At 34.9% G+C, this 17663-nt stretch overlaps 1 protein-coding gene across 2 annotated transcripts in view; it reads right to left on the reverse strand.

Moving 5' to 3' along the window:
• The window catches only part of LOC108972126 (MICAL-like protein 1), a 139908-nt gene that overhangs the window by 64186 nt on the left and 58059 nt on the right, over positions 1–17663 (reverse strand). For both annotated transcript variants that reach the window (XM_018938723.1, XM_018938653.1), the window contains exon 4: positions 9512–9696. In XM_018938723.1, the coding sequence (XP_018794268.1) occupies positions 9512–9696 (185 nt within the window). The remainder of the gene's footprint in view (positions 1–9511; positions 9697–17663) is intronic.

Here is a 17663-nt window from a genome sequence, read left to right on the forward strand (position 1 = left end):
AGACTTTGCAGTGTCAAACAGATAGAGATAATAAGCTTAGATGTCTGTTGGGACAACCGTGCTTTCAAACTAGTTAGGCAAGTAAAAACTATCGAACTACGTTGCTAAGGATGTCGAATTTACTAACCTTACTCTTATGTTTAGAATACCCTGCGATCTAATTGTTGATTATTCAATCAAGCTTTTAAAAGCATAAAAATTCAAAAGATTTGTTAATTATGATTAGTTCACTTTTATGTAAAGTGCCTGAATGCATAATTTTTCTATTATCTTTGAATTCCGCAACTACTCATAAGTTTTGCATTTTTGCTTAATTTTTCCTCAAATGACTTAATGTGACTAATTAATAACTTCAAAAAATACTTAACTCAATTTTTTCTAATTTTAATGTTTTTCAAATTTTTATCGCCCAGAAGATAAGCATGCTATGAGTGTGCCGCATATTTTCTTAAGTATATATGTATGTTATTTGCATGTAAATATGCACAAGCCAACGGTGAAAATTGCAAAATAAAGCGTGCCAATAAATCAAATCCTGTATCCATAAATTTAGAAACTGACACATCGATTTATTGCTGAAAAGGCGATAACAAGCTTGCAACACAATTGTAGCAGCAATATGAAGCAAAGTCACAAGCGCTGAAATCTAAAGAGACCGGTAAAAAAAATAAATATTTGTGAAGTGGAATTCATATTTGAATATGTGTTAGAAAATGTAAGAAATAGGAGATATTGACAGAAATAATTAAATAAATATTCAAAGGTTTATAGATTTAAATCTCAAGCATCTTGAACAGCGTTCAATCGATTATCGCAGTCATTTACTTATTTTAAAGCTTCAGATATACAAAAGTTTAGAGATCAAAGATCTACAGATTTTTTTTATGATTTTTAAATAAATGATTTCAATCATTTTCGAAACTTCTTTACATTGGGATATGCTCTATAAGCAAAGCTCCATTTAAGCATACTATAAAAGGACGAGAACTTTTTCAAATTTTACATCGTATATACAAATGCTATATTTTCCAATGAAACACAGGCTCTCAATCCTAGAATATGAGGGAATRAAACTGTGTGATATTTCAGATAACGACTAGACTAGACTAGACACTTTCAACCTACCACAGATCGATATTACAGTGGAGAGCTCTGCAACAAATTTCCGAAAAACTGCAGTATCTTCAAGGCGGAAGTCTTCACGGTCAGGGAAGCGGCTGAGATTGAATATCAATATACACGTCGCCAGACAGCAATTAAGGCAAGAATCTCACAACATTTAAAATTTGGGTTTCAATTCCAAATTTCCCTCAACATAATTATATGACAGTTTCAAATAGAAATTCTGAGAAACGAAATAACTAAGCTTAGTACAGATGAAAGCAACTTAAAATAATTTTCAAAAACGAAAGAGCAGGGAATCTTAAGGTCTGTTTTTTCTATACTGGCTAGCTTGAGATAAAAAATAGTGGTTCATGTCTTCCATATTTAAATCATGAAAATGCAAAATAAAGGTTCATGTTTCCGCTATTTAATCCATGCATAAAAATATAATTTATTTCTACGGTAGATTTTCGAAGCCTATAGAAAACAAATATAATTTTTAAAGTTTTCTGTGTACAGTAAATATTGATCCGATTTTGATGGGATAATGAAACTCTTCGGGAAGATGTTGATGTACTTGGTCTTTTTTGGGGCTAGGAAATTATTTTAAAACTGTATTATTAAATAACGGTAGGTGGCGCAGTGGAACAATTGTTTCTATTTTTAATTTTTTTATTGGAATAAGTAGTTTCTACATTATTTAAGCTGAATAATATTCGTCGAAAGTAGACATTTTACGTCGCTTGTATCCTTATTGGCCTTCCATAACAAGCATGTCCGCACTACACTCATAAGTGTGCAACTCGCTAATATAGTGTATCCAATTATGTTCACGAAATTGTTTTCTTGACCAGCTCATTCATCAGCAGAGACTCGCTCATTACAATAATCACATTCCGGAAATTCGACACAGAAGGAAAAAAGCAATCAGTCCAAAACTCTCGCAGCCTCTTATCGTATTGTGTCATATTTTCTCTCACGTAATTTACTTTCGCAAAATCAATAAATCTTGCATTCCACACAAAATTTAAAGGAAATCGAAATTGATTAAATATACGCTCTACATAATCTACAAACTTCAACTCACGTTTTGCCACTAACGCTATCGCTTATTACATTAAAATTATATACGATCAATTGTAAGCTCCTTCCATAACCTAAGTACTACTGCAACTACGACTACAGCGACAGAGAAAGCGCGCGCGCGCTCGAGAGCGAGAGTTCATTGGCTGCGAGTTACCTTTATGAATAGCCTTGCCAAAAGCTGCCAATAATCGTGCCGATCTTATACAATCGACAATCGACAAGAATTTCAGTTGCAAATTATCTGCTTGCAACAATCTACAAAAAAACGGCGCACAAAAAAGAATGGCAGACAAGCAAGCGAGGTAAAAAGCGAACTACGAAATCTGGCAACAATTGCAAATCAGTTACTACGAGTACTATTATTATAGGCGAGCGAGAAGTGAAAGTAAAATTGTAACTTCTGTCATCCAGTCGCGTCGCGTCGCCTTGCCACGCTTTTGTATTACAGCACCACACGACGGCAACAGACGACTGTGTCGTTCGGAGGATTGTGCCTTACGCTCACTTTTTAAATATTTATGTGGAGTTTTTGGCGTTGTTGTTTGATTATAATTTTTCTATTGTTGCACGACAGACATTTCTGACTACGGTCGACGACCGTGTGATGAAAGTGCCATTTTTGTGGCAATAAAAATAAGTTATCGCACTACATGGCAGGAAAATGATAGAGACCTTTCGAGGAGTAGTAAATATTTTGAACAACTATGACTCAAACGCGTAAATTTGAGGTTAAATTGTAAATTTAATAATTTTAGAATTCTCTCAAGAAAAACTAGCCATGTATTTATTAATTTTAATTTCTCGAAAAAGAAAGTATGAACTACTAGAACGGTGACATCAATTTGCTATTTAATGTTTGTTTTTTATCAGGTTGCTTGTTTGTTCGATTCGCCACTCTTGAAGCTAAAACAGCTTTATACTTGTATAACCAAATTTTCAGTACCCTCTTCTTGGTTATAGTATCATATACACTATTTTTGACCGAAGCATGATTCGGTAGTCCCTGCTCTACTTCTACCAAGTAAAAATATTGTCGGAGTGACAAGTGTACCGAACACAGAACAGCATTTACTGCCCAGGAAGCAAGCCTCACTTTGATATGAGCCTTATCATATAGCACCCATAGAAACTGACCGACCAAAGTCATGTAATTGTGTGTCAACTTTTATATTTAAGCTGTCATCTTTTTTCTTGACTAAAAATAAAATGGAATATTTAATCGAGGCAAAGAACATGTAGAATCTGAAACCGAATCGAGGCTACTTTTTGTAGGGCATTTTCGAAGTTCTCGATTATATCTTTTCGAGATCTAACGTTAATTCGTCCTTGCTAACCTATTGTTCTCTAAATTTATAGTAAGGATGAAAGTCGCCATTAGTTCAGCTTACTCCAGACTGGATAAGGAAGTGAAGCGTATGGGTCTGCTGGTGACAACAAGACGAAATATCTCTTGTCATCAAACAAGCAGTTGTCGCATTTGCGGCTTGGCTCCCACATCACTGTTGACAGTCGTAACTTCGAAGTCGTAGACAATTTCGTCACAACCACATAGGCAGCGTCTATGCCAATAATAAAGAAGAGAAAGCATGGAAATCGAATGATCGAGAGGGATTATGGAAAGAATTTCTTGGAGAGGCTACATCATATGGTTCCAACCGGACCTGCCTTCAATATTATGGTGAGAAGGGATTAGATGTCATGTCTCGTAGCATCGAGAAGCGTTTGTTGCGTTCACAGAGAAGAAGAGCGTGCTAACGCTGAGAAATATTGACATACCTTTTCAAGAAGCTGGTGACCTAACGAGTTGACCTCGTGCCATCTGCCATCTTCGTTTTCGTTCTTCAACAACCGTATTGCATAATCACAAAATAACAACAGCAACAAAATATCGATTACAAGCAGCCGAAGCCAGGGTGCCAATGTTGCAACATCTTATATGTCGCAAGTGTGCCGCAAACTACGCGACGTTGTAGTCAGAAGTCAAACGAAATCGTGATATATCAAAAGGCGCGTTTAATCAATTGTTAAATGCCAAAATCAGTTGTTGTTGTAGCTGCAAGCGAGAGAGCGCCGCGCCGCACAGCGTTTGTAGAACGCGAGGCAATAAAAAAGAAATAAATAAATAAAAAAAACAAAAATACTTTTACAAACGAGCAACAACATTTCAATGAATCGCGCGTTGTATTTGCATGCTTGTGTGTGATGCGCCGCCACCGAATCAAAAGTGTGTCATCTTCAGCCGTGCGGCGCACAAAGCACGGAGCGCGTCCCCATTAGCGCAACACTGCGTTGTTGTTGCTATTTTAATTTGTTGCTTTATTTATTAACTTTTATTGTGGCAACAATAGCAACGGCTGCGCGTTGTTGGCGATTGTGAAAACAATAACAACAATCATTGCATGTTGTTGTAAGCTGCTGGGAGTCCGAAAGGCGCTGCCGTGTGCGCGCAGCTGGAAAAACTTATTGCAAGTTGCAACTGTCAAAAGTGCAAATCTTTTAGTTTTTCGCGGTGATTGTGTGCCTCCGTGTGTGTGTGCGTGGAAGTCTGCTCTTTCAACTGCCGTGAATCATCTTCTGCGCTTATCTTTTCTGTACTCTGCTGCCTTGTATGATTTGGCGACTTTTTGTTGTTGTTGTTGTTGTTGTTGTTGTTGTTGGGTATTGAGATTGTATAATCGAGGTAATATGCTGTTCCCACAGCGCCTTATGCTTAGCGGCAATTTTCGCTACTGCAACGCCGACTGTGATTGCGACGACAATGGCAATATTTGTCACACACACAAATTCATTTTTTGTTGTTGCGCTGAGTTTCATTATTTTGCAATGCTAGCGACGAGGAGGGCAGTGAAGGGCTGTTGAGGCGATAATGAGTTTTCCTTGGCGCTAAGTTGTCACACATATTTATATACATATGTACATACACATATATAAGTACGTATATAAGTATATATGTATACGTATGCACCTGTAACAAATGTGTGTGTGCCTCCTTCTTGCAACACAACTTGTTGCGTATACAAAGTTTTCGCTCAGCTGTCGCTTTCATTACACAACTCCCTTGGAAGCTTCATTGTTGTTGTTAGTTTGACTCCCGTCGAGGTGCCGTGGAAAATTCGCTTATTAACAGTAATTGTGAAATATTGCGCAATAGTTTTGGTTAGAGTTCATAAAAAGTTTATGAATCAAAATATTTTTGCCGAAACACTAACTAAAACTAAATTTCTGCGTTCAAACTAATTTGCTTTGGATAAAATGAAGTCGAATAAAGGTATTTTAGATATCATGATATCTCAATTTTAACGCAAGTTACAGCTTGCATAGACGAACGGAAAGACAGACTCGGATTTCAACTTTTCTCATCATTGTAATCATGTATACAGGGTTTGCCTGGAAAGCAATAGGACTGATTCGATTTAGAAAAAAAAATTATTGCACCAATCGTTACAATTCTTTAAAAGCTTTCAAAAAAGGCACCTTCTGTGCCGATACAGCGCTGCCAGCGCATTTAAGGCTTTACGGAAGGGATTCTCTGGAACAGCCTTGAGAGTCGTGGTACGTGCTGCTTGGATCTACTCTGTCGTCTCAAAATGCTTGCCTTTCATGAGCTTTTGCAGGCAAGTAAACAAAAAAGTTTGGGGGGCCACATCTGGGCTTTAGGGCGGCTGCGTATGGTCGTTGGTTAGGTAGCTGTTCATAAGAAAGACGATGTGATGTGTTATCCAATCGACTACGATGTGTTGTCGGACCCGATAGACTCTTCTTTGAGTCTCTTGAGGACTTCCACGTAAAACTTGGCATTGACGATTTGTCCAGGAGGAACAAATTTATGGTGGATGATGCCTCTGTTGTCAAAAAAGGCAATGAGCATCGTTTTCACTTTGGATTTGCTCATTCATCAACGAACTCTTCCCGGCACTCCAAAAAAGCTTGGTGCCACCGAAAGACACCACTTCTTGCTAAAGCCCCATCTGATCAAAATAAAAATCATATAGAATAGCCAATAGATAAAAACTTGAGAATATACTGGAAAGTGTGGCTGTAAGCTTGAATATGCTTTGAAAATCTGAAGCCTTGAAACCAATCTACTTTAGAACGGAGTTGCCACCTTTTTCTAAACCAAACAGTAATTTAATAGAAAATTTATAAAATAGGTTTATAATTGAAATTATTACATTTACGAATTATTATAATAAAACATAATTTCGGTGTTGCCACCTGTTTATAACAAATAAATTAATTTTGGTATAATTTTTTCGCTACAAAGTCATTGCGACAAGGTTTTAATGATAGGAATGAAGGAAACTAAAAAGGTATTGAAAAATATGTATATATAAAATATAATATAAATACAAAAAAAAAAAATTTTGTTATAACGTATTTCACCACAAACCGGACACAAGGTATATTATTAAAAATTTGCGTAAATGAAAGAAAGAGTGTTTCGATTTAAAGTTATGCCCACTCTATTATCTTTAAGCAACAATAATAACAAAGCGCTGCAAGACCTTGACAGATTTAGAGCAAAGTTTTTGCTGAAATTATTGATGCGCTACTATAATTTGTAACAAAAAGTAATAATTTTCAATTTCAAGTTTTAAATAAGTATGAAGCTAAGTGTTTTGTAATTATATAGGCAAAAGCATTTCTAAACTGTGGTGCTTCCGACACATAATGAAGACAACTAAGCAACTGGCAATTGAAGCATTATGCGCTTTATATACTTTAGTGGTGTTTAAATAAAAAAATGAGAAAACATTTTAAATACATACAGACATATTTGTGTAGGTAGCTTGCTGTATAGCAATATTTAGCGCTAAATCCACTTTCGTTAGCACAAACTTAGTTGACTTCGAAGAGCTGCGCATTAACTTCGAATACAATGCATTATTTCCGCTTTATGGTGGAGTACCGTTATGTACAAATAATACAATGGCGATGCCACAAAGCAGCAACAACGCCCTATTTGTAGATAAGTAATTATTTTCAATACTTTTTTTTTATTTTTTTAAGTATTTTTTTTTTCATAGTTCTTTTTTTTATATATATATACTTGTAACTTTTATATATTTGTAACTTTTTTTTGAATTTTTTTATTTTAAAGCTAAATTGAAATTGTCGGTTGGCTAAAAGGGTAACGCTTGAGTACCTCGCTGCGTCCATTTATCAGCGCTTTCCACCAAAACATGCTCTCGATTTATAGTACACGAATGAGTGCAAAAAATCAACAACAACAACGCTAGCAACATCGTTTGTGCGCGCGCCGAGTGAAAAATGCATTTTGGTGCGCGGCGAGGGAAAGTGCGGGCAAATTTTATTATGATTTTGTGCTAATCTACTTTTATAGCAAGGCAAAGAGTTTGTTAGCTTCTCTCTTGGCGTTATTGTTGTATTTTGTGGTTTTGGTACGCCTTTGCGTATTGTTGTTGTTAGCTGTTGTTAGACTTTGTCATGGTTGTTGTTGTTATCATTGTTTTTGCTATTACCATTGTTGTTGTTGTTGCTTATATTGGCACGGTAATCGTTGGCGGCGTTGTTTCTACTGGTGCAAGCAATTAACAATTTACAGTTGCAGTCAGTTACGCTGCCTGCGCATGCGCTGAAGCGTTTGATTAATTTTATTCCTACGAAGTTGGTTTTTTTTTCTTATTTTTTTTTTTTTTGTTTTTTGTTTTTTGTCGTTACAAACTGCATACAAGTAACTCTTTAGTTAGCGCTGTGGAGTATTGCTCCAAAGGCAGTTTGGCTAAGCGGCAACTGGCAACCGGCAAGCGGAAAGCGTTACACTGACAATTGGGGGCATTGCACGGTTAGTGGGGTAATGTGAGGCGTTATTTTTAATTGAACAGTGAAGGGGCCATGCTGTATTAATACGTATGTAAGTATGTATGGTTGGGGAGAATTTTAATGGCTAGAAGCACGCACGATGCGCTCAGTGCATTCACACATACAGACACACATATGAGGAAAGTTAGATAGCCAGTTGATTATAGAATAATTTTTTTTTGTTTAAAAATGAAAAATTTTTTTGAACAAAATTTAATAATTTAAAAACTAAAGGTTTTTTTGTATAAGACTATTTAAACTAAACCAATTTTTTTATCAAAAATGTTGCTAAAAATTTTATAAATTAAAAATTAAATAATTTTTTTTTTTTTTTGTAAATTTAAGGCGTTATTGTATAAAAAAGGTCCAAAAGTGTTTTCCCTTATTTCCTCAAAAAGCAATGCTTAATTAACATACGAAATGCTTTCTCATCCATGTTTTTGTTTTTTTTTTTTTTGTTTTTTTGTAAACTAACACTAGTTGCTTTACAAAAATTCCGCATTTTTTTTAACACTTAATAGAAATCATATAGATTGGTAGTAGTAGAGTAATAGTATTATCTATATACATACGTATGTGTGCGCCTCAGTAAAGCATGGACGGGTCCTCAGCCGCACTTTTCTTGGAATCAAAAAATTAGCAAAATTTCAAGAATTCGGCTCAAAAAGTGACATTTTCAGTTGAGAATAAGTTTGGGATGCGAATAGATCTCTACAAACATTTTGTTGGGTTAATGTTGACACACATGTCGAAGATCGTTATAAAACGATTTAATCGATTATAGGAAAACTGCGGAAGCAAAGTTGTAGACTCTTTTCTCAACCAAAATTTATTTAATACAAATTAAAAAATATCGATTTTTTATTAAATAAAATTTCAGACATCCCTACTTTTCACAATTTTTTTTTTTGTTTTTAAGTTTTGCTTTTTCTCAATTAATCTAAAAAATAAAGAGGGTGATACTTTAATTTATTAGATTAATTCAATAACGACTTTTAAATCTCCTTAGCTTTAGAAAATTTTTCTTGCTTTGGAAACAAAAAAAAAAAAAATCGTCCAAGATAAAATTTGAGCGGCAAGTCCACTGTAGGCCAAATTTCGCACTACTTTATAAAAAAAATATAGTCTCCTCCTCCAAATCGGCAGGTTTACTAAAAAGCGATATCGTCTAAAATATTGTTAAATATATACGACGGCGGTCATCTACAGTTCTTGGTTGCACCGTCGTTTAAGTTTTTTTTCCGATCGGTTTTTGGTTTCTATAGTAAGGAACTTGGCAGAGGTACTGCTTCTTCTAAAGGTGAAAACTGAAAATTAAACGACCAATGTGAATGTTGGATCATTTTATGATCATGTATCTTACTTTTTGAAATAAATTCCTCATACACATATGTTTTTCGAACCTAACTTAAAAATCCAAAAACCATAAATAAGTACTATAGTTTTTAACACGGATATAAATGTGATATACATAAGCATATTCATGTTTTCCACTTACCTTGTGCGGCAAATACTTGATAGAATTGTGACAGATAAGTGAGTATTGATAATCTGTCGGGCACTTCATAAGTGGCCATATCGACCGCATCCAATAAGGCAGGGATTCCCAAATATTTCTCCGCAGTGGTGAAGGCCAATTCATTGTTGTAATACACATCGGCTTTGTTGAGTTTGTCAAATTCACTGCAGATTGGAGAAAGAAACAATGACAATACAGTATTAATCATACATATGTTAACGAGTATAATAAGGTCGGCCTAACAAAATGTAGAATCATCTGATCCCTAAAAGAGAGATATAGGTTTCCCATTCATTAAGTTTATAAAAGGTTCGATTAACTTTACATAGGTATCTTCTACAGTGAGAAAAAAATCTTTATAAAATGGGTAGAGAAACTATCCTTAGTAGATACGCCTTCGTATCAAACATGTCTGAAATCTGCCCCTAGTTTAATAAATTTTTCAAGGAAGGAGTGCTACAATTGTCTGACGTTCATTTAAGTTTACAAAAATATCAGAGATGAAATTATAAGCTTTTTTAAAAAAAAAATTGAAGAAAATTTGTTATTGGAATATTATTGAGAATTCTAAGCATTTTAAATTTCATATAATCGGAGACGATACAAGACTGGGCAATTTTCTGTTTCCTTTTAGTAACTTCAGAAATGCTAATGTTTTAATAATTTTTATTTTTATTAGAATTATTCTTAGTTCTGTATAATAGCAGATTCTGTATTTTTTGGTGACATCATTTCTATCAAGCATGTTGTCATACAAAGTACTAACTTATATTGTCACCCAACAAATTATGCATAATTTAATACAAACATGTCATTAAGAGCTACTTTGGCAAAACCGCAAAAAATTTTTATTTCAAAATAATTTTCAAATTATAAAATAAGCGGCTTGAATGCTGAAAATAAATGCTTTCGGCTGCTCTGAAGTGGGTGTCACAGTTCGCAGTTAATTATGAGAGAAATATAATTGCTTCAAGCAATTTCGCTTAAATTATTGTCACATATGCACATACTACATATCTGCAATATGTGTATATGTATGTAAGTATGTAAAATGACAGCGGCAAAAAAGAAAGACAGCTCGGCAAAGTATTATCCATTTTATGACTGTTTCAGAACTGGTGTATAAAGGATTGCAGTATGGGTGAGTCTATGCTCATGCTATCTTGTCTTCCAGATTTTTCAAAATGGTTTTCACTGATTCTTCCGATATTTCAAAGATGCCGGCCCCAGTAAAAATTTAAAAGTCTTACTATTTTTTACCCACAGTAGTATAGCAGCACTTTTTCGTCTCCTGGTTAGAATTTTTCGATATTGAGGTTCAGAAATCAAATAAAATCTACAAAATTAAATCACTTAATATTTTCATAACGACTTCAATGATGGATATCCTCATAACAAGCGTTCTTCCTTTGCAATAACTAATCCAGACTTTGTACGACCAGAGACTGTTTCTTCGATGATTTAACTTGTTTCTAGATTACTATTCAAATTATACATAGATTCTAGATTACTAAAATCAATTGTTCCCGACTTTGTGTACACGGTCGGTATTGCTTTGTAGGCTTGTGCTAAAATCGAAGGAAAACCAATTCAGTTCCATAATAGATTAGTTCCGCACTAGTTTAGAAATGCGTAGCTGGAATTACTGGTGAATTTATGTTACGAAAATTTACATACGGACTTTTGCGAGGAATTTCAAATTCTAAACACTTTTTAAAAAAGAAAAAAATTTTTGAAAAAAGAAAAAAATTATGAAAAATTTGCAATTAATTTCAATTGACATCATGAAAGTGCAACAAATTAAATTTGTCGAGTAAAAAATGTATCGACACCTGCGGCGGCACGCACAGCGTTTAGGCAACGAAATATTTGCAGCTGCCAGCTGAGCGCCTAAACGGCTATGACCGCAAATAGACAAAACGGAAAGTTAACGAAAACGCGCCGCTGCAGCTGGTCGCACAACTTTTGATAAATCAAATGAAAAATGCGAGTTCAATAACGAAATATTGGCAAGAGCTAGAATTACCGCAGCTAAATCAAAAATGTCAGAGATCAGCGGGGCAGACAAATATACATACATATATATTAATGCACATACATTATAACAAATATACATAAATCGAAGTGCATACCACTCTATCTAAACTGAGAGACCTTGACAAGGCTGTTTCGTTATTTATTTATTTTTTGTTTTGRTTTTGTTTACTTCTAGATCTTGATTTCTCGAATTATAAATTCAGCTGTCTAACCATTAGTGACCCGCGCAGCCAATCATCAACTGGAGTGGTTGTTGCCGCAAATTGATATTCATCTAATAAATTTATTTGGTTTATTTGTTTGATATCTGTGTGTTGTTGTAGTGCATTAACTGTTTAAGACAAAGCAACGCTACAACAATAACAAAACAAATATTTTCAGCTATTTGACTGGTTCATTAGCGTCTACGCAGCCTCTCGCCACTACGATCCTCTTTGCCCGTGGACGCCTCACCAGCAGCGCTTGAAATGATTAATTTCCCCCTCAACTTTTAGTTACGCCTTTATTGTTTTTTGTATTATTGCTCCAATTTATTTCGTTGTTGTTGTTGTGCTGTTAGTGCATTAYAATTACAGGAAACCGGAAATCATAAGTGAAATACAATAATAGCGCTCGGTAAGGCATGGGAGTGAGCCGCCCGAAATAGTAATGTCGCTTTTAGTGCACGCAGCAACAACAAACAACTGTAGTACATTACAAGGTGTTCGAACGAATGAATAGAAATGGAAATGGAGTTGAAAATAAATGCACAAAGCCACGCGTTTATAATGACTATATCCGTGGACCGGCGCAAATAGTAGTTAAAACAATACATACATATGTATGTGTGAAAACGTTATGCCAGACAATAGCGTTTAATGCGAACAAAGACAAATTACTATTAATTACAGTTTAAAATGTTGAAGTAGAACAATTCAACATGCGATTTGTCAGTCAGATGTTTCTATATAGTATGTACACTAAGCTAAGCAGCCTTTTATATAATAATAAAATATGTATTTCTTTAATTCTTATATGGCTTTATACTTTTAGATAATATCTATATTAAGTAAGTTCTTTGTTGCAACGATCTTCAGAGATTTCAATACCAGTTCAATAGTTTTAAGTTTACCTACACGTTCGTTTTTATTTTGACTGCCTCATTTGAGTGAAATCCTTCGAATCACTTTTTTAGTCTGGGAAAGAGGAAACAGTTTGCGAGAACCACACCTGGGGTATATGGCCGATGGGCGTAATTCCTTTCAATTATTTGTCTATAAAGGTGATAAAATATCTTTAAGAGATTCTTGATTTCTTTGGTTGAATATGAACTTGTGAAAATTATAACAGTTCTGTTTAACAAAGATAGTAGGCCAAGCGGATGAAAATAAACTTATAATAGTAAATCCAATCCTAAAACAAGTATACCTCGCATTGACTAGGGAATCTAAATCAAAAATCCTCTAATATATGCGAGTATTCTCAGCAAGATATACAGGGCACTTTTCAAAGTAGACACGACTTTTTGAATCTGGTGGCGCCATCCATATGTATACTGATGTGTTAGAATTTGCTATCTTTATCGATTGACCAGTGAGAATTTCATGACCTTTCATCCATTGGAGGTGAAGTTATTGCGTTTTAAATGTCAGTACGTTTGTGTTATCGGTGCGAAATGAGCAGAGACAACATTAAATTTTGTTTTAAAATTGGTAAAACTTTTACCGAAACGTTTCCATTGATGAAACAAGTTTATGGCGACGATTGTCTATCCCGTAGCAGTGTGCACGAGAGGTTTCAACGTTTTCAAAGTGGTCGTGAGGAGATAAATGACGATCAACATGGGGGCTAATCAAAATGCGTGTTCACCGGAAATTCCATCGAAACGGTGCGTGAATTCATCAAAAATTAGACGAAATCATCATTGAAATTCTTGGAAATGGAATTAAACATCTCCAAAACATCGATTTATAGCATTTTGACTGAACTTTTGGGTTAAAGAAAGGTGTGTGCGCGTTTGACCCACAAATTGACTGACGACCAAAAATTGCTCAGAATCCATCTCATCGATCGACGCTTGTGACCGTGTTTTTGACCAAAAATCACATTTTAACCATTAAACATTCCCCGTATTCACCTGATATGGCACCGTGCAACTTCTTCCTTTTCGCCAAAATGCATTTGCCCATGAAAGGAAAGCGTTATGCAGACCTTAAAAACTCGTTCGACATGCTTTTGGACTGTGCAAAAAGCTGTGTTGAAGCAGAAGGAGACCATTTTGAAGAAGATAAATTGTTTTTGCCGAAAAAGCCATTTGTTGTGTTTGTTTTTTTTTTTTNTGCAAAAAGCTGTGTTGAAGCAGAAGGAGACCATTTTGAAGAAGATAAATTGTTTTTGCCGAAAAAGCCATTTGTTGTGTTTGTTTTTTTTTTTTTTTTTTTGTAAGGTCAGTACTTTCGAAAGCACCTTGTATGATTCAATGTGGGCCAAACAGGTAATGTAGAACGGAACATTCCATGGAATATGAAATCGACGACAAGTAAAAAGGTTTTCGACGTTCCCTACTGTTTTAAAGAAAAAACGCAGAAACTTCAAATATTATTTATTTTTTGCAGAGTCTCTTGAGTCCATTTTTCGATGACTCGTTCAAGTATTTCGACTGGTAACTGACTTTATAAACTTTAGACTTTACATATCAATAAGCGAAAATGTCTAACGGTGTGATATTAAACGATCTTGGTTACCAATCGACCAGCTCAAAACGTGAAATCATCTGCTCACCGAAGTGTTATCTCAATAAATCCATTGATTGATGCGATGTGTGAGAAGTGGGGTCGTCTTACTAAAACCAAATGTCGTCGAGATCATGAGCTTCAATTTTAGACATCTTAATTAAAACCTGAATTTCTTCAGCGAAAAATGGGACTCATTACTGAAACAAAATTTGGCTCGAAAACGTCGGATCTTCTTGGAACTTTTTAAAAGCACATAGAGCGAAGCGATGACGCCTGGGAAAATCGAGCAGTTCTCGTCTTAAAATGCGCCAAGACGTTCTATACGGCAGTCCGAGTTGCTGCAAACGGCGCCGAATCAACTCTCCATGGCCGCCGAGCACACTCTCAGCTACGGCTGCTATATATTCTTCACTGCGTCTCAAGATAAATGATTATGAAGACCATAAGTTGAGCGAAGCGCGCGAAAAACATTTTTTACGCGTCATGAATGTTCATAATAAAGTTGAATGACTGATGGCTTAATACGACTCATGAGTGTTGCATAGCGAAAATGGGCTAGTTTCAGCGCTAGTTCTTCCATTATATTGGAGCTTCGGGAGCCGATATTTTATTCTGCCAGTTTATTTAATTTATATCAGTTATTTTTCGTCCTTTGAAAACTTGTGAGCACTGAGCGGATGCTCTCATAAATCGAGTTTTGAGTACATTTTTAACACTGCCCAACTTGGAACCGAATATAATTAGACGATTTGATAGGCATTTACTAATGTCAAAACTCTGCACAAAAATATATTTTGTTTGTAAATTATGATTTTTCGTTACGTGAAAAGCTTTAATCTTTTTCATTGGTGTTGTAAAATAATATTTGCTTTTTAGTATGACAATTGTTTTCATCATTATTATTTGCACGAAAAAATGCTTTTAATTTCGGCGTACAATGGCAAAGAGTTTAGGAGATTTGCTTAATTTTATATTAAATTTTAGAATGTGACCTAGAGAAAAACCTGCTTTGACAGTGTGGTTACCTCGGGCTTTTAATTCGTTTACTTGCGTGCATACATACGAGGTGTGTTCAAAAAGTATCGCGWATTTTGAATTTTCGCGGGTTACGTATATTCGAATTTCGAATTTTTTGTGGCGTTATGTTGGTACTCATGTGTCTCACTTATGCCGACAAGTTCGGCCATTTTGAATGTTCATTCAAGTGTTGACAGCTGCTTTGCTTGCAAGTGTTTTGGATCGTCTTCGATTTTTACCTATTCAAAAAAATGGATCAAAGAACCTGTATCAAATTTTGTGGTAGACTGTGGCATACGGAGAAGATACCTTGGACCGAAGTAACGTTTATAGGTGGTACAAAATGTTCTCAGAAGGCCGAGAAGATGTGACAAAAATTGGCTTTTGTCCCACGATAACGCCCCTGCTCACACTTCGTTGCCTGTGCGCGACTTTTTGGTCAAAAACAACACACTAATGATGCCGCAGCCACCGTATTCCCCAGATCTGGCCCATTGTGGCTTTTTCTTGTTCCCTAAACTGAAGAGGCCCATGAAAGGACGACGTTATGCTTCTCTTGACGAGATAAAGACTTCGCGGAGCTGAAGAAGATAAAAAAAAAATTTTTTGAAGTGCTTCGAAGATTGGAAAAACCGTTGGCACAAGTGTATAATATCCCATGGGGATTACTTTGAAGGGGACAAAATAGATATTCATGAAAAAAATTAATAATTTTTGAAAAAACACAAAATTCGCGATACTTTTTGAACACACCTCGTATGTAGATATATGTACATATCTACATATCTGAGTATGTTTAGCTTCATGTCGCATCTACAAATCTAAACAAAACTGTTTTATTTGACTTTGTGCTTTTTCGTTGTTCTTTTATGTCAAACGGAAAATGCCGCTATAAAGCGATCTAAGCCAAATTTGTCATAAAAACCGGTAACACTGTTGTGATTATAATTATTATTGTTTGGTGTAGCTGCCGGCAACTCGTCTACCGACTTTCTGTTGTCAAAGCACATAGGAAATATGCATAAATACATACAAACATACACGTGTATGTAAGTATGTGTGTGCTTGTATGTACGTATGTGTTTGTTTGTTTGTATGTATATGCATAAGTAGCGGTATTAAATGACTGAAACTTCTGAAACTACTATCTGGATATTAAAAGCTGTCATACGGTTAAACGCAGCTATACAAATAAAAGCAACAACACTACATTTTAGACAAAAAAAGAGCAAAGCTCATCGGTATATATAGACGTTTTTATTACAATGGCCTTTCTAACTACTAATTTCGTATGCATTGCGTGCTCGTCAGCTCGATTGTTGCGTGATTACATATTTACATGCACGCATACACACATACATAAGTACATATGTATATGGTACATTGTTTGGATTGTAGCAAAGCCAGGTTCTTTGACCTTTATCGTTAAAAATTTTAAACCAATTGGAAGTAGGTTTATGCGCTTCGAATTTACGTTTATTTTAAAAAACGAAAAATGTTCCATGTGGAGATATTAGTTCGTAGTTAGAGAGGGAGCGAAGTTGACAGAGGAGAATGTCATTTTGACAAATGTAAACTGCTTTATAAATTCCAAACTGTTCTACAAGGTCCAAACTCCTGCTAATGAGATGACCACCGATCCCAATTTTTACCAGAAAAATTTGTTCCGGTATGAGGACTTACTAAACATTTTTAAAGAAATTTTTGAATATTGGGTTTTTTAAATTTGAAAAATTTTTTTTAAATGTAATTATGAATTATGTTTTAAATATTGGTTATGTAATATATATATACGTAACGAAAACATTTTTTTATTAACAATGGTTTAAGAAATTTTCAAACATTTTTAATTTTTGCGGTTTTGAAATTTTTTATTAATTTCTATTCGTTCCAAAAAAATTTTTTTTAGTACTAAAGTATTATATGATTTTCTGGTGCTTAAATTTGGGCCTTTCATTCTTTTCAGATTTTATAAAAGCTTTCACATTTTCAATTTTCTGTATGAAATTGTCCAGGCTATTAATGTTTGTTTTGCTTGAAGTTTTCTATTTGCATACGCTTTCTATTATTTTTTTAATTGATACTAACCTTTAAAAAAAAATTTACATTAAAGCTTTCACACAAAAGCTCTCGCTCACAGAAGCTTTCACACAAAAGCTTTTGTACACAGAAGTTTTCGAAGTTTACTCTGACATCCATTGCCTGTAAAATTCCTGTACAAAACTGCATACCTTGACTTTCAAAAGATTTTCATTAAAGCTTTCGCTGACAGAAGCTTTCACAAAAATTTTTAAATTGTATATTCGAAGCTCACTCTGACATTTAATAGCTTGCATCAAATTTCCGACAGGGTAGCTATTCTT

Source organism: Bactrocera latifrons, unplaced genomic scaffold (genome assembly GCF_001853355.1).
Source record: "Bactrocera latifrons isolate USDA-ARS-PBARC rearing strain unplaced genomic scaffold, ASM185335v1 scaffold_0, whole genome shotgun sequence".
NCBI lineage: Eukaryota > Metazoa > Arthropoda > Insecta > Diptera > Tephritidae > Bactrocera > Bactrocera latifrons.